General features: G+C 35.4%; 1 protein-coding gene across 4 annotated transcripts in view; it reads left to right on the top strand.

Moving 5' to 3' along the window:
• OPA1 (OPA1 mitochondrial dynamin like GTPase) overlaps positions 1-26,106 on the top strand; it is a 97,060-nt gene that overhangs the window by 54,774 nt on the left and 16,180 nt on the right. For all 4 annotated transcript variants that reach the window (XM_030860544.2, XM_030860536.3, XM_030860560.2 and 1 more), the window contains 6 exons: positions 1,333-1,441; positions 1,958-2,037; positions 5,136-5,276; positions 7,093-7,209; positions 13,899-13,992; positions 14,503-14,613. In XM_030860544.2, the coding sequence (XP_030716404.1) occupies positions 1,333-1,441; positions 1,958-2,037; positions 5,136-5,276; positions 7,093-7,209; positions 13,899-13,992; positions 14,503-14,613 (652 nt within the window). The remainder of the gene's footprint in view (positions 1-1,332; positions 1,442-1,957; positions 2,038-5,135; positions 5,277-7,092; positions 7,210-13,898; positions 13,993-14,502; positions 14,614-26,106) is intronic.

Raw genomic sequence — 26,106 nt, 5'->3', positions numbered from 1 at the left:
TTCTCAAATTGATATTCTTTTATAGAATATTTTTATATGACTATTTAAATTAGGTTCTGAATTGAAAATAAGGAAAGAAATAGATTTACGAAATATAATCGGCCTTTTGACGTTTTTCTGCCCTTCTAAAATCGCTCTCTGCTATTTCTTTCTTGACTATCATTTCAGAAGAAAATCAAACCTTGCAGTAAACAGGTTTCTATAAACTTCCACAGAATTTACATGGGCCTGAACTACGGATAGCTGCTTCTCATTTTACCCTCAGTGGTAAAAAGAATTAGATGCATTGGTTTTCAGTGGAGTTGAGTCAAAATGTTAGATTCCTAAAATCATAATGCTAACTACCATGTGTTGGATGCTTACAAGGTACCAGAAACTCTATGTATTTTGTAAGCATTGTTTTATTTTGTTCTTAAGCAGTTCTATTGTTGTCATTGGCAAAGCTGGGATAGGAGCCCCATTGTGTCTTTATTGTAAAGCCTGGCTCCTGACCTTCATCACCTGGATAAATCTTTTGTTACGTAGAGTGTTCTCATCACCTAATCAAACCTTTTTTAACCACCCACTCTGTCCAGACAGTTTTGGGAGGAACTGTTAAAGATAAGACTGAGCAGTTTTCTAAAAATGCATATTTCACTGTGGGCTGATCGTAATTATAGGTTTTTTTTTTTAAAGAAATGTTTGTCTTCATATTTGAAAACCGTATCCATTCTTGTTAAATGCCTTAATAAGATTGGCTTACTGAGAGAGAGTGGTGCCGTTTTCATTCATTCATTAATTCAAAAGCTATAAGATTTGGAAACCAATTTTCTTACAATAAATAACTAACATTTACTTATGATTGTCTAGACCTCTTAAGCTTCCTTCCATTACATTTTCCATTGGTGTTAACAGTGAGATAATGATTATTGCTTTTTTTTTTTTCTCCTCTCCTTTTTGAAAATGCTAACACATAGGTCATATGGCAAAAAGAAGCAGTAGAGATGACCTGAATCATTAGCTCCTGAATACCAGGGTTCTAGGGTGTAATTTTATGTAGTTAAATATGTAATTCTCTACCCACCCCCCAACCCCCAGCTATCTTCTCGATGGTGAGCTCATTTAATTTGGGCTAGGAGAAAATCTCCACTGTTTTATTTTTTAGACAGAAAGCTGACAAATAAGCAGGCAGATAATAGGACCCTCTGCATTTGTGTGGGAGGGACATACTTTTATGTTGTTGTAGATACATCTGCTAGTTTGGATATTTTCTGAGCTGTCAATTAGAATTAAAATGACTAAAATGACAAGATATCCATCAAAATAGCTGTTTTTCTTTCCTTGTTGTTTCAGAGGGTTATTCAGCACAATGCTTTAGAAGATCGGTCCATATCTGATAAACAGCAATGGGATGCAGCTATTTACTTTATGGAAGAGGCTCTTCAGGCTCGTCTCAAGGATAGTAAGTAGGGACATGGGTTATTGAGTTTTGAGTATTCTCAGTGGATAAAGAGTCATCTAACTTTAGTGAACATTGGTTTAAAAGAAAAAATCTAACATCTCAAGTTCTTTGTCAGTACTATTCTAGTTGAATATTATTTGTGCAATTTTTTGGTCAACTGCTTGTAACTATTAAAAATGTTAAATTGAAAAAAATGTTAAATTGGACACATGATATTTACATGTACTTATATTCTAAAAAGCTGAAATTTAGACTATTTTAGTGTTTGCTACTATACTTATGGGAACTTTATAAGCAATTATACTTTTCATAGATTCTAAACATATATAATTAAATGCTTTCTTATATATGTACCATATCAATTATATAGTTTTATTCTTTATTTCAACTGACTTCATATTGACACAGTGTTTTGAAGTGGTTAAGAAAGCAAGATAGTATTAGTTATAATTTATGTACCTGGTAAGTGATAAAATTCCTGATAAATAAAAAAAAATTTTTTTTTAATTTTTCTAGCTGAAAATGCAATTGAAAATATGGTAGGTCCAGATTGGAAAAAGAGGTGGTTATACTGGAAGAATCGAACCCAAGAACAGGTAAAAACAAACAAATCTTTGGCATTTTAATTCAGGCATTAAAATATAACCTCTGAATGCCTCTAAGCCAAACTTAATAATTTCAAGTATTTTATATCAGCCCTTCTAAAAGACAATAAATCTTTAGAAAAAACAGTAAACTACAAAAGAAAGTCTAAAAAAATATGAGGTAGCTTTTTTTATTAAAAAGAGTGGTTGATTACTTTGTTCAAGTGCCTATTTGAGGTAAAATGAAGATTAAATTTATAAACAGAAGAAAAAATGACAGGGACTTCAGAGGATGTAGAATGAATGTGATTAGAATGAAAGATATAATGTCTTTTTAAAACCTTATTCTATTATTATCACTGGATTTTTCTGTTAGTTGTCTATTTAAACTATTTTATCCTTTTGCATTTTTTGCTCCTATGTTCACAAAATAAGCATAAAAATTCAGACAGGAAGTAGAATTATAGAATTCATATTATAAACATTTAATGATCACTTTAAAAGAACAAAATGGTAAAGGCAAGTATAAATAACTTTACAAATGAATAAATAGAGGGAAAATGTGTAATCATTAAAATCCTCCCCCCCTTCCCCCCACCTGTTTTTATTCTTTCCTTGTTGTTATGGCTTCTTTTCTTATTAGCATTGAGTCTTACACCACCATCTCTTTCTTATGTTAATTCCTTAAATAAAAGATGGTAAATAGAATATAAAATCAAAATACATAGATGAAGGAAGTAATGAATAAGAAAAAGGTGGCATCTAATTTACTTTCCTTTCTTCCTTCCTTGAATCCATGTAATTAGAGAAATGAGACCATCAGATGTGTGTGTATTGAGAGAGCAGATAAAGAGAATGAAAAATTACCAAATGACATATCATTCCTATTCTTTTTTTATTTTTTTGTTTTTATTTTAAATACAGAGTTAATTATATAATCAACACCCTATGTTTTTCTGGTTTTATGCATTTCTTGTTTCGTAAGATATCTATCAGATATAAGTCCCAGTTTGTCTTAAAATAGTGAGGGGACAGTCTTCCTCTTCTCTTTTTTTTTCTGATATGATTTTTGTGGGAAAATGAGTCACTCAGAGACTGAAAAGAAGCTGAAGAAATGGACAGAGTTAGTGGTTGGGTCATGCGTGTATTCAGAGTACATCAGTTATCTCTGCCATACACATGGGCTGTGAGGAGGCGGTCTTTCAGAATAGAATTCCTAGGGGATTCAGCAGAGATTTCTGACTTTGAGACAGGTAGAGGCACTGATTAGAAAGAACTGGTATAAGGCAGATAAACTCCAAAGAAAAATGGCGTCTGACCTTTAAGGCTTAGTGAAATTAGGCCTAATTAGGTCTAGAACAATCAGTGATGGCAGAACTTGCCTCAGCAACTAGTAGTAAATATGCTTTGGCCAAACACTCTCAGAGAGGAATGATTCCTGGTTGTAAGTTACTTTCTCAGGAACTTGAACCCATAGGAAATCCCTTCAAGAGAAGCAGAGGAATTAGTTTTACTGTCAGTGCAAGGATCTGTAGCCTAGAAGAGGAATTTGGAAACCCTTCAGAGAAGAGCTTCTCCTAAGGTTATCAGGGCAGCATGTGTAAGACTCAGTCTGACTGTAAAACAAACAGAGGCCATAGTTTGGAGTGTAGCGGGGAGGGACAGGAGAACCGCTGGGGAGGTGTTTGTATACACAGGTTTTGTTTTCTCTGTCAAAGCAAAGCGTCATGTCAGACTCACCGACTCAAGCTTTCCTCTAACCTCTCTAACCCTCCCACTCCCAGTTGAAAACCACTGGTCTAGACTTCATACCTGGAGTTTTCAGTGAGAAACAGATTCTAGAAGTTGAGAATATCCTTAGGTCCCACACTGCAAGTTTAGATAGCTGTGTAACAGTTCCTTTTCTTTTTGAGTTGGCAGGATTTAGCAGGAAAAGAAACTTAAGATTGTCCTTTGCTAAAGATGAGAAATCCATGTTCTGAAAACTATATTTTGCTCTTATATTGTTACTTTTTCCTAATCTTCTGGGGAAAAACCATTCCTTTGAAACATTTTCACTTTGAGCTAAACTAATGGAAATCTTGGTCAGGATAGATGGGAGAGTGGTGTTCTCCTGAACAACCAGCGTGGTGGGAACAGGTGGACAGGTGGAAGTGAAACAGGGCAGGAAGAGTGGGAGAATATAGTTGGAATTTTCCTTCCTGTCTCAGACCAAATAGCAGAAGTTTAAGGAAACAGTGAAATTTCTCTTTATTAAATTTCTTCTCATGTTTTCAGAGAATATTATTTAGTAGTTCCATTTACAAGCCGTTTATTTGTGTTTCAGTGTTATTTTTATATAAATACTCAGATTCCGTAGCTTGGTACAGTTTGGGGCAAAGTGCTATGGTAGTAACTTGCTTAGAGTAGTGAATCTGAAGCTAGTTTCCTGTACCATGCAGTTTTGAAAGAAGGATGGAAAAAATGAAAAGATAAAGTTAATTTGACACCGTACTGAGTCTTGCTTTCAGACTTACCACTAGTGTGTAGGCTTTCCTCATTTGGTGAAGAGATTGTAAACAATTATAGAGAAGAGACTGGAAGTGAATTTAAGAATGTTGGGCACCTCACAGAAGCAATCTAAGAACGATTTCAATGAAAAGACTTTTTAAAAAAATCAGACTGAATTTTGTATTTATCAGAAAAGGAGCATGTCAACAGGCACAGGGCCTTACAGTCATCCAGTTCTTAGATATGAGGCATTTATAGAACATTATATCTTCCCATGTATATAGGGCACTTTTTCCTAGATTGAAATCATACCCTAAGGTCAAGAAAGGATGTACATAGTAAGGTGCCTGATCCTGTGACTTGGACAGTAAAACATCTCAGCCAAAGTATCGATAAAGTATAGCAAATAGGGCTAATCCCCTTCCCCCCTTGCCCCCTCACATGTCCAGGTTGTTTTGCATTCATAAGCCGGGGTACTCTGGTTTTCCTTGTTTGTTGTGGTTGAGCTTGTGTCACCAATCGTGCAAAAGTAATATATTTATTAAAATTGGGACTCTGTTTTTATAATCATGCCAAGTCATGAACCATCTAAACACAGTCCTCTTTTAAACATTTCAAAGTGTGTTCACAATGAAACCAAGAATGAACTGGAGAAGATGTTGAAATGTAATGAGGAGCACCCAGCTTATCTTGCAAGTGATGAGATAACTACAGTCCGAAAGAACCTTGAATCCCGAGGAGTAGAAGTAGACCCAAGCTTGGTAATAAACTGCTGAAAAGCATGAGCTTGCTTCCTTAGTCTTTGTTTCTTGTAGTAAAATGTTACTACTTCTAATGTATTACTTAGATATTTAAGTGCTTAATTGTACTTTGATCTTGTGTACTTTTGCTGACAAAAAGAACTTGGTCATTTTGAGCGTGGAAACAGTTGAAATTTTATTCTCAGTATTGCTTTAAGTATAATGCTTTAATTTGTAAATGGGGAACTTGAGACTTAGAAAAGGGAAGTTCTCTGGGCAAATTCAGCAGTAAGTTCTGGGAAAAGGGGAGAGACCCCACCGAGATCTCTGCACTACGTTACGCTGTTTCAGATTACAGAATGAAATTTTTGCTTAAATATGGCTCACTTAATATGTATGTTTTTTCAGTCAAATGTATCTTAATCAGGTATGAGTAAATTGGATAATACCTTTGGGTTCTATCTCATTTTCTTTCTTCATAATAAATATGAGGATATATAATTATAGTTTAGGCTACTTTTGCTTACCTTCATGATGCTTATTTGGAGAAAAATTTAAAAAAACAATTGTGTTTCTGGGCCTGTGTTCCCTAGTTAGTTAGGGTGTAAGGGATCAAAGCTTCATTTTAACATTAGCTTAAATTAGCTTAAGTGAACCCCATTTAGAAAAGTAATTCTAGTGAGGAAAACAATCATTTAAGAAGTTTCGGGGCCATGCATAGATTCTCCTAAAGATTTGTTTGCTATTTATGTTTCTGCACTTGAGAAATGAGTATACTTAATTTAAAATCCACCAGAGGTCAGAACAAGAAAACTGATGAAAAGAAACAGTTAAAGCTGCTATACATCTCATTGTTTATAAATTGAAAATGAAATTAAAACTAATGATTACATGAAATTATTAGTTTAATATAGATTTCATTTATCCACATTGGTCCTAGCTCTTACTAACAGTAAATTCTGTTCAGTTGGATACTTTTGAACTTTGTAAGTGGTTAATACAATAGGAGGGATTTTATCCATATCTTAGGATATGAATTGGCTGTATATCTTACTTTCTGTGAGCGAGAAAGTATCAGATTTTTTCCAAGAGAAACTATGTTCACTGCATTTTGTGAAGCTATAAAATAGGTAGCAAAGTACTGTGATAAGAATAGTGGATAGACTAGATGTCAGGAGATGTGAATTCCAGTACACTTCCATTCTATTAGCTAGTAATACTGCCTTTAGTTATTGGTATAATCTCAGCCCCCTTTTCTCAACTGTCAAATGGTGTTGATGATGCTTGTTCTACTTTCTCAACATTATTTTTGTTGTGCTTGAAAAAAGACAATGGTGTGGAAGACCTCTGAACACCCTAACAGACTATATAATAATAAAGTGGTGGGGGTCATATTGCTGAAGGAACAATGAAATTTCATAACGAGAAAGGAAATGTTGTTGGGTTGAGGGACATGGTCTGAGACCAGCTTCCTAGTCTGACTCTGACCTCTGACAAGGCTCACAACCTCTTTTTGCCTTGGACACCTTACCTCTAACTAGAGGAAGATAATCTCCACCCTCTCTACTCTACAAGATGATTAATAATAATGCTTGTTAGAAACACTGCAAATATTGAAGTATATAGACTGGTAAGGAGTCAGAGTACTAGTGGTCTAATCTTTACCTTGAAAAAAAATTTTTTAATGGATATAGAAGGTTGACAGAATAACAACATTGCCGTTGGTTTTAATTAACTTTTTTATAAGTAAACTTTGTATATGACTTTTCAGAATGTGTTTGATCAACCTGGAGAGCATACAGTAACTCTTTGGTCTCTTTTCTTTTTATTATTTTAGATCAAGGATACTTGGCACCAAGTTTATAGAAGACATTTCTTAAAAACAGCCCTAAACCATTGTAACCTTTGTCGAAGAGGCTTCTATTACTACCAGAGGCATTTTGTAGATTCTGAGGTAAGGTTTCCAAAAATAAAGAGAAATGTTTTTTAGTGATAGTTGTTTAATTGCTTAAAAGTAAGCTTGAGGTTTAGCATTAACTTTTAAGTCTTTTGATCTTCTGAAAAAAAGTATGCGTAATTTATAGAGTGACCTAACTCTTATTTTTTCAAAGATATTTACCACTTTTTGTAGTGATTACATTTTACATACATATCATCCCAGTGCATATTAGATCGTGTGCATATAATAGGCACTACAATACTTTTTAAAGATTTTTTTAAGAATTAACTATGTTAGAAAATAATACTTTACCATTATAGAAAGTAAATGGAATAAATAAATGTTAAAAAAAACAACCATGCAAAAGGAAACAATATTTTATAATCCCCTGACCTAGAAGTACTTTTAGTTAACATTTTTATGTATATCCGTTCACCTCTTTCTATACATGTTGTATGTATGTGTGTGTAGATATATAACATAACCATTTATTTGCATAATGGAAATAATAATGCACTACATTTTTTATCATGCTTTCCCCCATATTATAATTCTTTATATCATGAAAATCTATTTTTTTGTTTTTGAATTTTTTTCTATTTATTTTTTTTATACAGCATGTTCTTATTAGTTACCAATTTTATTCATATTAGTGTATATATGTCAATCCTAATCTCCCAATTCATCCCACCACCACCACCCTTCTCCCTGCTTTCCCCCCTTGGTGTCCATATGTTTGTTCACTACATCTGTGTCTCTGTTTCTGCCTTGCAAACCAGTTCATCTGTACCATTTTTCTAGATTCCACATATATGCATTAATATACAACATTTGTTTTTCTCTTTCTGACTTACTTCACTTTGTATGACAGTCTCTAGGTCTATCCACGTCTCTACAAATGACCCAGTTTTGTTCCTTTTTATGGCTGAGTAATATTCCATTATATATATGTACATTTTCTTTATCCATTCATCTTTCGATGGGCATTTAGGTTGCTTCCATAGCTGGCTATTGTAAAGAGTGCTGCAGTGAACATTGGGGTGCATGTGTCTTTTTGAATTATGGTTTTCTCTGTGTATATGCCCAGTAGTGGGATTGCTGGGTCATATGGTAATTCTGTTTTTAGTTTTTTAAGGAACCTCCATACTGTTCGCCATAGTGGCTGTATCAATTTACATTCCCACCTACAGTGCAAGAGGGTTCCCTTTTCTCCACACCTTCTCCAGCATTTGTTGTTTGTAGATTTTCTGATGATGCCCATTCTAACCAGTGTGAGGGGATACCTCAGTGTAGTTTAGATTTACATTTCTTTAATAATTAGTGATGTTGAGCAGCTTTTCATGTGCCTCTTGGACATCTGTATGTCTTCTTTGGAGAAATGTCTATTTAGGTCTTCTGCCCATTTCTGGATTGGGTTGTTTGTTTTTTTAATATTGAGCTGCATGAGCTGTTTATATATTTTGGAGATTAATGCTTTCTCCATTGATTCATTTGCAAATGTTTTCTCCCATTCTGAGGGTTATCTTTTCGTCTTGTTTACAGTTTCCTTGCTGTGCAAAAGCTTTTTTGTTTTTATTTCCACTACTCTAGGAGGTGGGTCAAAAAAGATCTCGCTGTGATTTATATCAAAGAGTGTTCTTCCTAGGTTTTCCTGTAAGAGTTTTATAGTATCTGGTCTTACATTTAGGTCTTTAATCCATTTTGAGTTTATTTTTGTGTATGGTGTTAGGGAGTGTTCTAATTTCATTCTTTTATATGTAGCTGTCCAGTTTTCCCAGCACCACTTATTGAAGAGACTGTCTTTTCTCCATTGTATATCCTTGCCTCCTTTGTCATAGATTAGTTGATTATAGGTGTGTGGATTTATCTCTGGGCTTTCTATCCTGTTCCATTGATCTATATTTCTGTTTTTGTGCCAGTACCATATTGTCTTGATTACTGTAGCTTTGTAGTATAGTCTGAAGTCAGGGAGCCTGATTCCTCCAGCTCCATTTTTCTTTCTCAAGATTGCTTTGGCTATTCAGGGTCTTCTGTGTTTCCATACAAATTGTGAAATTTTATGTTCTAGTTCTGTGTAGAATGCCATTGGTAGTTGGATAGCGATTGCACTGAATCTGTAGATTGCTTTGGGTAGTATAGTCATTTTCACAATGTTGATTCTTCCAATCCAAGAACATGGTATATCTCTCCATCTGTTTGTATCTTCTTTAATTTCTTTCATCACTGTCTTATAGATTTCTGCATACAGGTCTTTTGTCTCCTTAGGTAGGTTTATTCCTAGATATTTAATTCTTTTTGCTGCAATGGTTAATGGGAGTGTTTCCTTAATTTCTGTTTTGGATTTTTCATCTTTATTGTATAGGAAAGCAAGAGATTTCTGTGCCTTAATTTTGTAGCCTGCAACTTTACCAAATTCATTGATTAGCTCTAGTAGTTTTCTGGTGGCATCTTTAGGATTCTCTATGTATAGTATCATGTCATCTGCAAACAGTGGCAGTTTTACTTCTTCTTTTCCAATTTGGATTCCTTTTATTTCTTTTTCTTCTCTGATTGCTGTGGCTAGGACTTCCAAAACTATGTGGAATAATAGTGGTGAGAGTGGACATCCTTGTCTTGTTCCCGATCTTAGAGGAAATGCTTTCAGTTTTTCACCATTGAGAATGATGTTTGCTGTGGGTTTGTCATATATGGCATTTATTACGTTGAGATAGGTTCCCTCTATGCCCGCTTTCTGGAGAGTTTTCGTCATGAATGGGTGTTAAATTTTGTCAAAAGCTTTTTCTGCATCTAGTGAGATGATCATATGGTTTTTATTCTTCAGTTTGTTAATATGGTGTATCACATTGATTGATTTGCGTATTTTGAAGAATCCTTGCATCCCTGGGATAAATCGCACTTCATCATGGTGTATGATCCTTGCAGTGTGTTGCTAGATTCTGTTTGCTAGGGTTTTGTTGAGGATTTTTTAATCTAAATTCATCAGTGATATTGGTCTGTAATTTTCTTTTTTTGTAGTATCTTTGTCTGGTTTTGGCATCAGGTGATTGTGGGCTTGTAGAATGAGTTTGGGAGTGTTCTTTCTCTGTTCCAATTTTTTGGAAGAGTTTTAGAAGGATGGGTGTTAGCTCTTCTCTAAATGTTTGATAGAAATCGCCTGTGAAGCCATATGGTCCTGGGCTTTTATTTGTTGGGAGATTTTTAATCACAGTTTCATTACTTTGTTTTGTTCATATTTTCTATTTCTTCCTGGTTCAGTCTTGGAAGGTTATACCTTTCTAAGAATTTGTCCATTTCTTCCAGGTTGTCCATTTTATTGGCATACAGTTGCTTGTAGTAGTCTCTTAGGATGCTTTGTATATCTGCAGTGTCTGTTGTAACTTCTCCTTTTTCATTTTTCATTTTACTGATTTGAGTCCTCTCCCTCTTTTTCTGGATGCATCTGGCTAAAGGTTTATCAATTTCGTTTATCTTTTCAAAGAACCAGCTTTAGTTTTATTGATCTTTGCTATTGCTTTCTTGTTTTTATTTCATTTATTTCTACTCTCATGTTTGTTATTTCTTTCCTTCTACTAACTTTGGGTTTTGTTTGTTCTCTCTCCAGTTCCTTTAGGTGTAACTTTAGGTTGTTTGTTTGAGATTTTTCTTGTTTCTTGAGGTAGGATTGTATTGCTATAAACTTCCCTCTTAGAACTGCTTTTGCTGCATCGCATAAGTTTTGGTTTGTTGTGTTTTCGTTGTCATTTGTCTCTAGGTGTTTTTTGATCTCCTCGTTGATTTCTTCTGTGATCTCTTGGTTATTTAGTAACATATTTATTAGCCTCCATGTGTTTGTGTCTTTTACGTTTTTTTCCCTGTAATTTATTTCTAATCTCATAGCATTGTGGTCGGAAAAAATGCTTGATATGATTTCAGTTTTCTTGAATTTACCAAGGCTTGATTTGTGACCCAGGATGTGATCTATCCTGGAGAATGTTCCATGTGCACTTGAGAAGAAAGTGTAATCTGCTGTTTTTAGATAGAATGTCCTATAAATAGCCATTAAATCTATCTGGTCTGTTGTGTCATTTAAAGCTTGTTTCTCCTTATTAATTTTCTGTTTGGATGATGTGTCCATTGGTGTAAGTAAGGTGTTGAAGTATTGTGTTACTGTTGATTTCCTCTTTTATAACTGTTAGCATTTGCCTTATGTATTGAGGTGCTCCTATGTTGGGTGCCTATATATTTATAATTGTTATATCTTCTTGGATTGATCCCTTGATCATATGTAGTGTCCTTCCTTGTCTCTTGTAACTTTCTTTATTTTAAAGTCTATTTTATCTGATAAGAGTATTGCTACTCCAGCTTTCTTTTGATTTCCATTTACATGGAATATCTTTTTCCATCCCCTCACTTTCAGTCTGTATGTGTCCCTAGTTTGAAGTGGGTCTCTTGTCGACAGCATATATATGGGTTTTATTTTTGTATCCATTCAGTGAGCCTGTGTCTTTTGGTTGGAGCATTTAATCCATTCACATTTAAGGTAATTATCAATATGTATGTTCCTATTACCATTATGTTAACTGTTTTGGGTTTGTTTTTGCAGGTCCTTCTCTTGTGTTTCCCACTTAGAGAAGTTCCTTTAGCATGTGTTGTAGAGCTGGTTTTGTGGTGCTGAATTCTCTTAGCTTTTGCTTGTCTAAAGCTTTTGATTTCTCTGTGAAATCTGAATGAGATCCCTGCCGGGTAGAGTGATCTTGGTTGTAGGTTCTTCCCTTGCATCACTTTAAGTATATCATGCCACTGCCTTCTGGCCTACAGAGTTTCTGCTGATAAATCAGCTGACAAACTTATGGGAATTCCCTTGTATGTTATTTGTTGCTTTTCCCTTGTTGCATTTAATATTTTTTCATTATCTTTTGTCAACTTGATTACTAAGTTTCTTGCATGTTCCTCCTTTGGCTTATCCTGCCTGGGACTCTCTGAGCTTCCTGAACTTAGGTGACTATTTCCTTTCCCATGTAGGGAAATTTTCAGCAGTTATCTCTTCAGATATTTTCTCAGGTCCTTTCTTTCTCTCTTCTCCTTCTGGCACCCTATGATGAGAATGTTGGTGTGTTTAATGTTGTCCCAGAGGTCTCTTAGGCTGTCTTTCTTTCTTTTCATTCTTTTTTCTTTATTGTGTTCCACAGCAGTGAATTCCACTATTTTGTCTTCCAGGTCACTTATCTGTTTTTCTGCCTCAGTTATTCTGCTATTGAGTCCTTCTAGGGTATTATTCATTTCACTTATTGTATTGTTCATCTCTGTTTGTTCTTTAATTCTTCTAGGTCTTTGTTAAAGATTTCTTGCATCTTCTTGATCTTTGCCTCCATTCTTTTTCCGAGGTCCTGGATCATCTTCACTCTCATTATTCTGAATTCTTTTTCTGGAAGGTTGCCTATCTCCACTTCATTTAATTGTTTTTCTGGGGTTTTATTTTGTTCCTTCATCTGGTACATAGTCCTCTGCCTTTTCATTTTGTCTGTCTTTCTGTGAATGTGGTTTACGTTCCACAGGCTGCAGGATTATAGTTCTTGTTTCTGGTGTCTGCCCTTTGGTGGATGAGGCTATCTAAGAGGCTTGTGCAAGCTTCCTCCATGAAAATCTTGCTTTAAATAATTCTTTACAAGAACTGTAGAAAGTTCTTAGAATGGACAACTGCACTTTAATGTCACATTTTACAAAGTAACCCCTAGGTGGCGGTAAACTAATGTATTTTGAGCTTTTTCATACAAGGATAAATGCTTTTTAAAGTGTCCTTCTGAAAGAGCTCTGTTAATCAGCGATCTTATTTGAGACCCCTAAAGTGTTTTTCTTTTGCGTTTTCAGCAGCTTAAAAGAAATTTGTGTTTAAATGTGCCTGTGTAAAAATTGGCAAGTTGTTTGCATAATTTTCATTGTTAGTAAGACCTCTCTATTGAATAAGCTTTCTTTCTTTTCTTTCTTTCTCTTTCTTTCTTGCTTTCTTGCTTTCTTGCTTTCAAAAAGGAATATGCTATTTTTTTAATTGAAATATAGTCGATTTACTATTTTATATTTGTTTCAGGTATACAGAATAGTGATTCAGTATTTTTATAGATTATACTCCATTTAAAGTTATTATAAAATATTGGCTATATTTCCCTGTACTGTACAATATATCCTTGTAGCTTATTTATTTTATACATAGTTGTTTGTACTACTTAATCTCCTACCCCTGTTTTACTCCTCACCCAGAGGATAAGCTTTTTTAAAACATCATTAATGTATTTGCATATGCAGCTGAATTTCAAAAATGGCTTGAGTGTACACTCAAAGAACAGAGGTTAGCCTAAGGACATATTTAAGATAACATGATTGTTAGTTGAACTAAATGCTAAGTAAGGATATATTCTGTGAACTTCTGCTTGTATATAACATAATGAAATTCTCTACTTCCCAAGTTTACTTGCTTTGTCATTGGAATCAAAACAAAGCTATGTAGCTGTGGTGCAAATAAAACCCAAATCATGTAGAACTTTGTGGTTCCTGTGCAGAAAAAATGCAGTAGGTCCTATCTACAAGAGGAATATATGTATTAGGTAAATCTGATTATTTTTTATTAAAGCAGAGGCTGTAGGTACTGACTTCAGGAATTTTATGTGTTCATGATTGTGGTTTTCATTTTTAAGTTTGCATCTGGTAATCTTTATTACCTAATATTTCAGTTGGAATGCAATGATGTTGTCCTGTTTTGGCGAATACAGCGAATGCTTGCTATCACTGCAAATACTTTAAGACAGCAACTTACAAACACTGAAGGTAAGCCACAGAAGGACCACTTTCTGATTTGACATGAAAAATAACAGTAATAACATTTTCACTTTAAATAGATGGATGCCAAAATATTTCCTGAATATTAGATTTATTAGAAGGCCAAAAATTATAATTTGCCTTTAAAATAGTAATGAAAATAAACCATAATTGAAAAAGATGGGAGATAAACATACCAGGAGTCTTTCTTCATTACACAAAAACTCTGTTAGGAAAGGACTCCTAAGCATCACTTAGGTTTTTTGGGGAATCTGTACTTCCATTAAAATATTAGGGCTTAAGAATAGGACTTTCTCTGAGGATATGTGTTAGTTTCATGTTGATAAAAGTACTGCATAACAGGTAGATATTCTCCCTATAACTGAGAAGTCTGAACTTAACAATAGATTTATCGTGATGAGAAAAATAAGAACTTGCTCTCCATATATTGTTAATTTTATCATCCTTGTGCATTCATAAAAATCATGCTTCTCATTTTTCTTTATTTGCTTTAAACAGTCAGGCGATTAGAGAAAAATGTTAAAGAGGTACTGGAAGATTTTGCTGAAGATAGTGAGAAGAAGGTAAAATTGCTTACTGGTAAACGAGTTCAACTGGCTGAAGACCTCAGTAAGTAATCCTTCCTGCCCTCCATCTCACTGCCTTTTCACCTTCTGCATGTCCATTTATTTCTCCATCTCATTTTAAACTTATAGAAAAGTATGTACAAAGAGCTTTTTCCCCCTGAACTGTTTGAAAGTTGCTGACCTGAAGTTCCATCAGTTCCAAGTACTTTATTAGAAACAAGAATTTTCTCCTCGCAACCATCAAAATCGGGATGTTAATAACACTGATAAATTACTACATCTAATTTTCAGACTCCATGCAAGTTTCACCTGTTGTCCTAATATTGTCCTTCCACACAAGATGTTCCATATTCATCTTGTGCTTTCCCTGACCAAGCTTCCCTTTTTGGAGAATGATATTTAGAAATCAAGAACTAGAAACCAGATATGTTCATCATTATTGAACTATCACTGTTCCCAGACCCACTCGGTGGAGCGAAGGAACAAATACCATGTGTGTGCGTGCGCATATATACACATATTTACATCTGTATTTCTAATCATATGTATATATCTGTATTGAAAACCATAAGTTGACACCAGTGCTTTCCATTTTAATTTAATAATACCGAGTTCATTCTAATTTTTTCCTTTTCCTTATTTGTAATTCCTTTTTCTGACAGTGATAAATCTGGCTCTACGTATCTTTAATATATTTCCTTATTTTGATCAGTCCTCTTATATGTAACCAAACTTGCTACTGTCCCCTTCATTGCACAAATGTTCTTCTCACCCAGCTCGGTTCTTATCGCCCAACTCCAGGCCACTACCACAATACCTTACCCTGTGTTGACACCCTTTCCACCTCATCTAGGCTCTGACATTCTGTGCCAGGTTGCCCTTCCTAATGGAGTCCTTTATACTGAGCTCATGCTCTGACACTGCCAGGCATCTCTCTCTCTCATTCTTCCTACCCCCTGCCCGGCTACATGAGGACTCTTCCTCACCTGAAGCCCAACCGTGCTTTTGTAGAGATACTGTTTTCATCCTGCTGTGCTTTGGCCGCCTGCACTGACTCCTCCTACACGGATCCTCTCCTCACTGCTGGGCAGGTTGCGAACACCCTCTTACACCTGGTCTGGCTTTAACATCTATACCAGGGTGATATGGCTCCCCACCTTCAGCCCCCAACCTAGCTGGGCCCTGTTAGTCACTTTGTCACTTTGTTTTTGGGGGCTTTGGGGGGGCGCGGAGGGACATTTGGTTCTTTGAATGCTAGTGAATTCCTAGCTTTAAGATGTTTGGATTGCCTATTAAGATTTACTTAAATACTTGAGAACCGAAGGAAATCAGTGAGAAGTTAATATTATTAAATAAAAATGAAAATGCTGGTGGTTAGTGCTTCTGTTTGAGTTTACCTTGTTACAAGTTTCCCTTATTTCAACTTCATGAAACAGTATTTTTTTCTTTCAATGTAAACTTAAATTTACTATCTATGAATTTTCTGATATCCAGAAGGTAGCACATGCTCAACCAAAAGCAGTTCTTCACATTTGAAAACAGTTTCTAAGCTGAATATTTAGCACTACAATACAACCCCTAGAACATCCAAGTGAAACCAAGCAGCGCTTTCCTGTCTTCTGCTGTGTGCCAGAACACCATGTTCTCCTCCACTGCTTGTCCTCTCTTTCTCTCTCCTCCCTACTATCTCAGCTTCCTATTTCTTTCTCTTTTCCTTTTCCTTCTTTCTTTAGGTAATCTTTTTTTTGAAACATATCTCACTTTAACTTTTATTTCCATCTTCTGTTGCTATTCTTCCAGTTTTTTCATGCTGCCTTGGTGGTATAGTTAAGTCTGTGCTAACTCATAGAAGGCCTGTGCTTAAATCTGAACTACCATGTACTAGCTGTGTTATCTTAGGCAGGATATCTCCCACAGCCTTAGCTTCTTTGTAAGAATGATACTATAATAGTTTTTTTACAGGGTTGGTAGGGGAATTGGTTCAAAAAAACATTTGGAAGTTTCTGGTTCATAATTTCATGCTAAATTAGTACTGTTACAGGAAGAGGTGTGTCAGTATCACAGTGTATACAGATCTATTTCTTTTGTATCCCTCGAGACATAGTTATCAGACAGTGAAATACTTCCATGTGTTTTACCAGCATATACATTTTTAAGTGATTAGAAAATATGTCTTTTCTCATGTTTTATAATAGAGTCTTGTGTAACCCCATCATTTTCTACTCCCAATTTGATTGTTTAAGGAAAGTGTATTGCTAACACAAATTTGTGCACTGCCAAGCCAAGTCTTATGTTTTCCTGAGAAAGTACCCATATGACTCCCTTGAAATGATTTACTACTTTTGTATATATATAATTATTGTCGTGTTAATGTACCAAATAATGTCCTTGGAAGCAAGTGTTTGACCAGTGACTCAGCCTCATCAGTCACACTAAAGGAGATGAGCCATGACTTTGTCCATTAGTTGAAAAAAAATCTTGAGAGTACCTTTTCCTTACTGTTTATGTTCAGTCTAACACTTGCGAATATGGTCATGGATACTTTCAGCCAGTAAACTGTCACAGTTTAATGGTTACTACTGTCTTACACAGATCAAAGTTCCTAGTATAGCATATTCAATTAGAATATGGTAACTCAGTTAATGAAATTTAGAGAAAGGGAGTCAGAGTTTTTGTTTGTTTGTTTTTACTACAGTTTCAAAATGGTACAGGGTAGATTACTGTAGAGATTGGTAGAAGTTTGATGCATCATATATTTTGCCAGTTTTAAACGTGCCCAATTGCAAATCATTTCACCAGTTTACTTTGGGGATTCTTCGACTGGTTGTCCTTTAAGATGAGTACATAAGTAGTACGGTATTCTCTCATATTCTGGAGAAAATATACCGTGTTCAATATTGAAGTGAAGCCACAAAGCTAGAGTTAGGAAGATGAAAGAAATGAAAGAAGAGCTTGCCTCTTCTAGTTCTAGGAGCCTTATGAGATGAGGAGGCATACAAGGAACCAGGACTCTGGAGATGCACTGGATTCCATAGGTGGAGCAGGGGAAGGTCAGGAGGAACCTGGGACATCTTAGGATATAGAAAGTAAGGAAGTAGTTGAAGGATGATAGGGACAGGTCAACAAGATACAGAAGCCAATGTGCAGAGGTTCCTGTTGGCTAAAACTAGGACAGTTTGGGCATCAATATAAATAAGGACAGTTATAAATTATAATCCATTGAATAAAACAGGAGTCCATAAATTGATAATTATATAAGTAAATGAATAAAATCAGTGATGAGGAATGGGATGTTTGTATAATCACACAAACTGTCTCCATGCAAAATAATTGAAAAGGAAAAAAGAATAACTTTAAAGTGGGGAAGCCTGGTAATAACCACCTTAATCAAGTGGTCACAGTAATATTATCAGTAGTAGTCAAATCAGAACTGTGTGCCACCTTATAGAATGCAGTGAGAAGAACCCAGCGTTACTTCTATGATTTTCTTACCTTCAATGTATAACTTAAATTCAGTCATAAGGATACATCAGGAAAACCCCAATTAAAGCACAATCTACAAAATAACTGGCTTGTAATCTTTAAAATGTATCAAGATCATGAGAGACAAGGAAAGACTGAGGAACTATTCCAGGTTGAGGGAAACTAAAGAATAAGAAAACAAAATACAATGCGTGATCCTGAACTAGGTCTTTTTGCTCTAAAGGACGTTCATGGGACAGTTGGTGGGAATCTAAGGGTTACATGGTAGTAATACTTCACTGTTAATTTTTAAACCTTGTTAGATTGGGATTATTTAGGAAAATATTTGTAGCTACTACACAGAATATTTGGGGCTTGTGGGGCATAATGACAGTAAATGATTCAGGAAAAATGTTCTTTGTAGTATTTTTACAACTGTTGCCTAAGTCTGAGAAAAGGGTAAAAAAAATTTAATTTTGTTTTTATAGCTGATAATGGATCAGGAATCATATGAAAATAATTTAGAGATAATGAGACTTTTGAAAACATGACCTCTGAAGATGTTGAAAGACTGGGTTGCCTCATGGACAGTTTAGTAAAATACATAGCTAATCTTTCCACCTTATTCCTTTTTTGCATTGTCTAGTCATACTCAGAATTGTCTGGTGTTTAAATATGTTCACTATGACCTTGATGAAATTCTTTTGATTTTATAGTGAATTTTATCTCAAAAGATTTTTTATAGATACTTAAATACAGCATTAATTTAGATAAAATCTATTTGGATTCCCAGCATAGTTTTTAATAATGTGTCCAATGTATTTACTGAAACGGACCGCAATTTTAAAACGCTTTCTTTGAAGAGGAAAAAATTGGCATGTTACAGCTCAATTTAAAATGTTTCTTTCTATAATGATCTGCTTATGATTTATAAGATGTATTTTATGATTGTCATTATATAAAATAAGTAATAGTGCTAACATCTCACAGACTTTTTTTTGGAATTTATTCTCCATCCCAGCCTGGAAACTGAGTGTCTGGACACTGGTAACAACTGCTAGTAATGTTGCTAAACTGAATTTCATCAGAACGGCATGGGATTCTTTTATTGTTTGCTCTGTAAATATCATATCAACCTAGCTTACTGTGAGTTTTTGGACCTTGATATCAGTTGCATGGGGTTTAGAGCTTAGGTTTCTTTTTTAACTCTTGTTCACTATTTCCTGTGTACATAATCAAAGAATCGCTGATACCCAGGAATTAAAGGGGTATTACCAATCATTTAGATTGTTCTCTTCTTATTTTACAATAAATTCCTTTTCTTTTTTGTATCGAAACTTGAATCTATTTATGAATATAAATTAATATTTGAATAAATTTCCTGTGCCAGATATTAGGTTATGTGTTTAACATGCAGTCTCATAGGTATAGTCATTTTTCTCATGTTATAGAAAAATAAACGGCAGCCTAAGAAACACACAGATAGTAACCGGTAAAGCCAAGATTTGAGCCCAGGTCTTTTAACTACTCTGCTGAACTAATTTGAGAAGAAAACCCCAAGGTGTTAGACAATATAATTATATAAAATGGTCTTTTATATTTGGAGGCTCCCATAGTTAGAGGCTCCCATAGTTAACAGTGTCCTTTATGGAGAGGGTCAAAAAAGACATACATGTTAGTTATGACCGTGATAATCATCATGATCATTATCATCCTCTGTACTTCGTACACGAAAAAAACTTTGCAGCTTAAACTTTAAAACAATATGAAAACTTTGATAGCATTAGAACATCTGGGTAAGAGAACACAGAAGTGTAAATGAAGCCAGTAAACAGATGGAAGGAAGTTAATTTTCTTTATGTGACTTGTTAAATTGTCTTGAAGTACACTCAATTGAATTCCGCCATAGGTAAGTAGTATCAAAGTTGCCCAAAATTCAGACACAGCTTTTCAGTGTGGTGTGTTTGTACTTAGAGACTTAAAATCCAGCTGTAACAGATACAGAATCTTTACTTGAGCATATGGCTGTTATTCTAAGTTGAGGCTTTTTGTCGAGCTTGTCTGGGAGTGTTGAAATGTTTTATAATAAACTTCAGTGTATTTCTTCATATTTCTTGTACTTTACATGAAGATATGCTTCAGTCAAAACCGAATATTTCATATTTACGTCTATCTCATTTACTAATGAAATGTGAAAACAGTCTTAAACCTTTTTACTTGGGCTACCATTACACAGGCTTATTTTAATGATAATAGTTTGATGTCCTCAATGTTAAAAACAGTGTAGCTTAAAGAGGCTGGTAAATTAGAATTTTCCAATATCCGCAGCTTTTTTCCTCCCGTGGTTAATTTGCTCTGCTGACTCTCTACACGAGGTGGCAACAGCTGGCCTTTTTACTGGAGGTCCGGGGATTAGAGAGGCAGTCGCAGCAGCATGCTCGGCCTCTTGCCTCTGTTGACTGTTCTTTATTGTTTGATGCCTGAGCATCTCCCAGACAGCCGGCAATTGTTTCTTGAAACTAAAGTTTGTTTCTCTTGGCAATATACAATGCTGGTGGGGCTTGTCTTTGTGTCTCCTTACTTTCCCAGTCTCCTCTTATCCTCCATCCTATGCTTTCTCTTGATAATTAGAATGGAGGAAAGATACAGGCTTTCTATCTCAGTGTGCAGGAGATTCAGTTTTGATGCTAAAAACTTAGAAATGTAGATGACAGATGGAAATTTCTTTTTTCTCTGAGCTACCAGGTAGTAACAAATTATTTTTATAATGAAAATTTTGTTTGTTCTTCATAATTAATGTACTAGTACATTTTGAAAATTATGGTTATAAAAAGGGAGTAGAGGCAGAATGATCCAGTACTACCATTTTATAAGCTAAGATCAGAAGAGAAATGCACCTTAGCTGCTTAAGTTTAAGAAGTACCTTTGGGCTTCCCTGGTGGCACAGTGGTTGAGAGTCTGCCTGCCGATGCAGGGGACACGGGTTCGTGCCCCGGTCTGGGAGGATCCTGCATGCAGTGGAGCGGCTGGGCCCGTGAGCCATGGCCGCTGAGCCTGCACGTCCGGAGCCTGTGCTCCGCAACGGGAGAGGTGACAACAGTGAGAGGCCCGCGTACCGCAAAAAAAAAAAAAAAGAAGAAGAAGAAGTACCTTCATTATCTCTGAAATATAATTCTAGTTTATAAGAGAGTTAAGAAATGTCTTCATGCCATGTTAAAACTTGGATAAAAAGTAGTCAGGAAATACCTAGATGGGAGAAGCTTCAGCAAGAATAATTTTGTTGTTCTTTATTTAGGAAAGAAAAATAGCAAGATACTCTTGAGTTTAATTTTCATTGGCTCCTCCACATTCCTAAACTTCTGCCGTACTTGCGGAATCCTTGAGGGCCTTGATGGATGAAACCCGTGGCCACGAAGTAGTGTGAGACTGAAAATCATCCTAGAAAGATTATTGTACTCAGAATCTGGAACTTAAAACTGTAGAAAAGGGAAGTCATGTGTTTAAACTATTCCTCCCGAGGTAGGGCTACGGCATGCGTATTTTGCCAAGCCTCCACAGGTGATTGTTGCCACACACCACCACCACCCACTCTGCCCCCGCACCAGTTCTCTGGAGAGTTCTTCATGCTTACAGCGGCACAGTCTGTTATTTTTATTAATGGGCATGAAATTGACATATATCTTCTTTTAGTAGAGTCTGATAAATCATGTGACTACTGAAAATTTGTTATTTGAACTATTATCTATAGTAGCATGTTCATTTGTTTCTGTAGACATAACCAAAGAAAATGAATTTTAAAGGGATTTAAAGGAGGAGAGGGTAGCATTGAGTTGTAGAATTCTAGGTACCTAGGCAACTGTAAAAACCATAATCTCTGTGGCATCATTTATACCTACATACTGTGATTGTGGTTTTTTGGCCAGTAATTACAGGCACTCAGTACTGCTTTCTCATCTCTCCTGGCTTCTAGCACACTTCTAAGCAGCCTTTCCCTCTTTCTCTTTTTTTCTTATGTCTCTCACTGTGCCTTCTTATACATCATTATCATCTCTTGGTCCTGAGCTAGTGTTTTTCCTCTTCCCTGTTTATTTAACTTCCTTCAGTGGTTAAAAACCTTACTGAGGTACTGCAAGTGTTGTTTAATTGAGCAGAAGGCAGGCTTCTCACTATAGACAACTGTAGATCAACCAAAATAACCAATTTAAGAAAAAATTTTTTTCATGTCTATTATGATTGATCTATTCTGCCAAAGCCATTTGCTTCTTTCATAAATTCACCATATTTTGTATGTCATATTGAATGTGTTTGATGAATGTTGGATCATGACGTTTTAATACAGGCTCTTCATTACCCCCTTCTCTTAACTTAAAAAAGAGGGAGAAGAAAGCTTTCTTCCACTCTGTCTCACCAGAAAACTGCCACCTCATTTCTCTTGTAGAGCAGCTCGCATTTGCTACATTCACCCCTATACCCACACATTCCTTTGCTGGCATCTTGCGACTAGCTTTCATCCCTAGCAGAACCACTTCTTACTTCTTTCTAGGTCACCAGTGATGTCCTAATCCCCGGTCCACCCAGTTCACCGAAACACTCATTTTTGTGTGTGTGTTTATTAGGAATTTTTAAGTCGATTGGAATATTTTTATTCTATTTGACATTTATGCACTTTCTGGAATGGTTAGTAGAAGTGAGTATATTTGAAAAATGGGAAGATTAGAATGTTTCTTTTCTTCACTACAGAATAAATAGCTTTCTGTTTTATGTTATCAGTGTTTGAGCTCTTTAAGGTATCTTCTCAGGGTTAAAGTGATTGAATTTTTAACTTCTGCCTTTGTGAAATATTTTTCCTAGTAAGGTGAAATTGACAAAGCAGCTAAGGAAGAGAGTGAAGGATTATTTTTACCTTGAGTCTGCAGAGATGAAGTAGACTCTGCCTTTGTGTTGTAGTCCAAAGAAGGGAGAGAGAGTGAGTTGACACAAAGAATAAAGTAATCCTCAGGGAGAGTCCTGTGTGTTAGAGGAGTAGTTATTTACATGCGCAATTCCACACGGTGAGTCCGAGTTGTGTGCTTTCCAGGTTATTGATGAGAAAATTCAGACTCAAAATGGGGCTTTTACAATCAAGCACATTTTTCATGCCCTAAGTCTGTCTTTTAAAGACAACATTGACGGATATTGATAAACTGGTACAAGATTAAAAGGATATTTACTTCTCTGTAATCTTTTACAGGCTACTGTTATTCAATGCTTTACTAACAAGTATATTCTTTTTGCTTTAAACTCACATTTTAACTGATTAAAAGTGAGAATAAAGATAGGAAAGGGCTGTTCAGTAATTTATGGATTGAATTTTTTGTTGATCATTTTAAAGTGGTTTCTATTTATGTGTTATGTATTATGTGCTTGTGTGTATATGATTATGTATAAAAAAGACAGTGCACATTTTTAAAGCTAGAAATGAGGCTGTTTTTTCCTTGTTATTAATGCTTACCACTCCCTCAGTGAGACTTTAGGATGAAATAATATCTTTACGTTTTGGATTAAACTTTGATTTGTTTTATTTTTTTAATTATGTATTCTCTCCATTCTAAGATGGAAAAAGATGGAATCTAGTTATTGAAAACTAAATCGAATTGCAAAACAATCCATTGATCTGTGGAACAGTATATTAAAAAATAAAATTAAACAAGATATGAATACATTTTTTAAAAAAGAGAGAACTGTCTTGAAGGACAAATTGATGCACACTGAACTGGTAACCTCTGTGAAAGAGGGTTCTCAGGATAGTTGCAGGAGGGGTTGAGGACAAAAGAAATTTTAATTTCTTTACCATTTTATACAGTTCTAAACTGTTTCTTTTTCCAAATGAGCATAATTCAAAATTACCTTAGAAATTTCATATTCTTAATTATCACATTCATAGAAATGATTAAGCTGATTCATGATATGATCAATTTTAAAAGTGACTGATATCTTCCCAAATAACCTCTTGGTAATTGTGACACCAAGAGACATTTCATGGGGCCACTTAGTAATTGGTTATCATGGTATCATCCTTTGTGGTTGGGGATTCACTTTGAATTCTTCCTATTTCTAGTAACTGCCCCTCCTGGATCTGTCACCTGTGAATGAATTGAAATCATTCTTGAACTGGTGAAGTTTTCACACTTGTGCAGCCCATTAAAGATAATAGATTTTCTCTGCTTCGTCGTTACTTACTGTGTATGGAATTAGTCCATTTTAATTTCTCTTAGAAGAACTTTTTCAGTCTGTTCCTTAGTTTTAATCTTTTGAGTTAGATCTTTTTTCTGGGCCAAGGAATTCAGGTCTTTTTTTAGTCTCTCCTTTTATTGGTACCACTTCATATTCTGTGTCATGTGTACCTGTCTTCACCCAGTACAACTACCAGAATTTTAGGTGTTTTTGTTTTAATCTTTTTTATCACAAAACTAGTGCATATGCATTGTATAAAGTTAGAAGATATAGATGGCAGAATTTTTTAAACTATTACCACTGCCGAGATATAACCACTGTAACATTGTATTCTAACTAAATTTTTAATGGGATCTTAGGGACATAATTTCTGTTACACTTCTGGAACACATTTTTCATGAAGAAATCTTGGGCTGGCTTCCTCTTATACCCCAAATCTTCAATTTGTTGTCATTGCTCCTATTTCTGGTTTCTCATCTATCAGAGTAGGCTCAATTTCTCTTCCTTTTCTTCATACAAACTTATTTCAAAAAGATTCCCTGAGAGGAATAAGCAGCATTAGTAAAAATAAAACCTATGGTACCCATTGCTTTAAATAGGTCAGGGATTCCAGAGGCTATATAGTAACAAAACATGTACTAAAAATCACTCTGCTTTTAAAGTTAATCTCCACCTGTATTCAGGACCCTGGCACTTCCTATATGTACTTGTACCTTCATTATGTCTCTCTTTCTTCAAAGATGCTGAAATCATTCCTATCTTAAAATTACTAGATTGATTCTTCTGTGCACTCCAGCTGCTTTTGATCATGATTCTCTTTTACACAGGAAAACTTATTTTCCCTTAATAAATGTATTTATTTATTTTTGGCTGCGTTGGGTCTTCGTTGCTGCGCACAGGCTTTTCTCTAGTTACAGCGAGTGGATGCTACTCTTCGTTGCAGTGCGTGGGCTTCTCATTGTGGTGGCTTCTCTTGTTGCGCAGCAGGGGCTCTAGGCGTGCAGGCTTCAGTAGTTGTGGCACACGGGCTCAGTAGTTATGGCTCGCAGGCTCTAGAGTGCAGGCTCAGTAGTTGTGGCACATGGGTGTGGTTGCTCTGCGGCATGTGGGATCTTCCTGGACCAGGGATCGAACCCATGTCACCTGCGTTGGCAGGTGGATTCTTAACCACTGTGCCACCTGGGAAGTCTACAGGAAAACTTTTGAATGTTTGGCTGCTGCCTCTACTTTAAACCGTCCACTCTCTTCTTAACTTTGTAATCTTTTATTCTCACTTCTACTGAGATTGCTGACAATCAGGAAAGCAATGAGCCAGGCAAGCATTAGGAATAGAAAGTATTCTCATGTAACTGCATCATTTGGTACTTTGGAATCCAAATTAAATCCTGTTTGGAACTCTATATATGTGCTTTAAATTTGTATAGAGCTTTGCACTTTACACCATGTGTTGTGTTTTTCTTCTAAAGGCGTATAAGGCTTGTAAGTTATTATCCCCATTGTTCAGATGGGGAAGTTGATGTTCACTAAGGGAAATGATTTAGCCAGTTACATAAATATTTATGGCAAAGCTGGGGCTAACAACATGTGTCAGAGATAGTATCTTCTTAGATTTGTTTTGGGATTCTGTTCATTTTTAGTCTGGGTTTGTGCTGGTGGTGACTGTAGATAACCAAGTTCATATAGTTTGGCTTCCTTTTTTATATTATTTTCAATGTGTTATTTTTAGAGCCTACTCTCCTAGTTCAACTAATCATTAACTTGAGAACAATGAGTTTGTCTCCTAAAGAAATGTGTAATGGTTTCATTCTTCAAAAAAGATAACCCAGGCTTATCCATCTATGCATTCTTATTGCTATTTCAA

The sequence above is a fragment of the Globicephala melas genome, chromosome 4 (assembly GCF_963455315.2).
Source record: "Globicephala melas chromosome 4, mGloMel1.2, whole genome shotgun sequence".
NCBI lineage: Eukaryota > Metazoa > Chordata > Mammalia > Artiodactyla > Delphinidae > Globicephala > Globicephala melas.
This window is presented reverse-complemented; position numbering and strand designations above follow the sequence as displayed.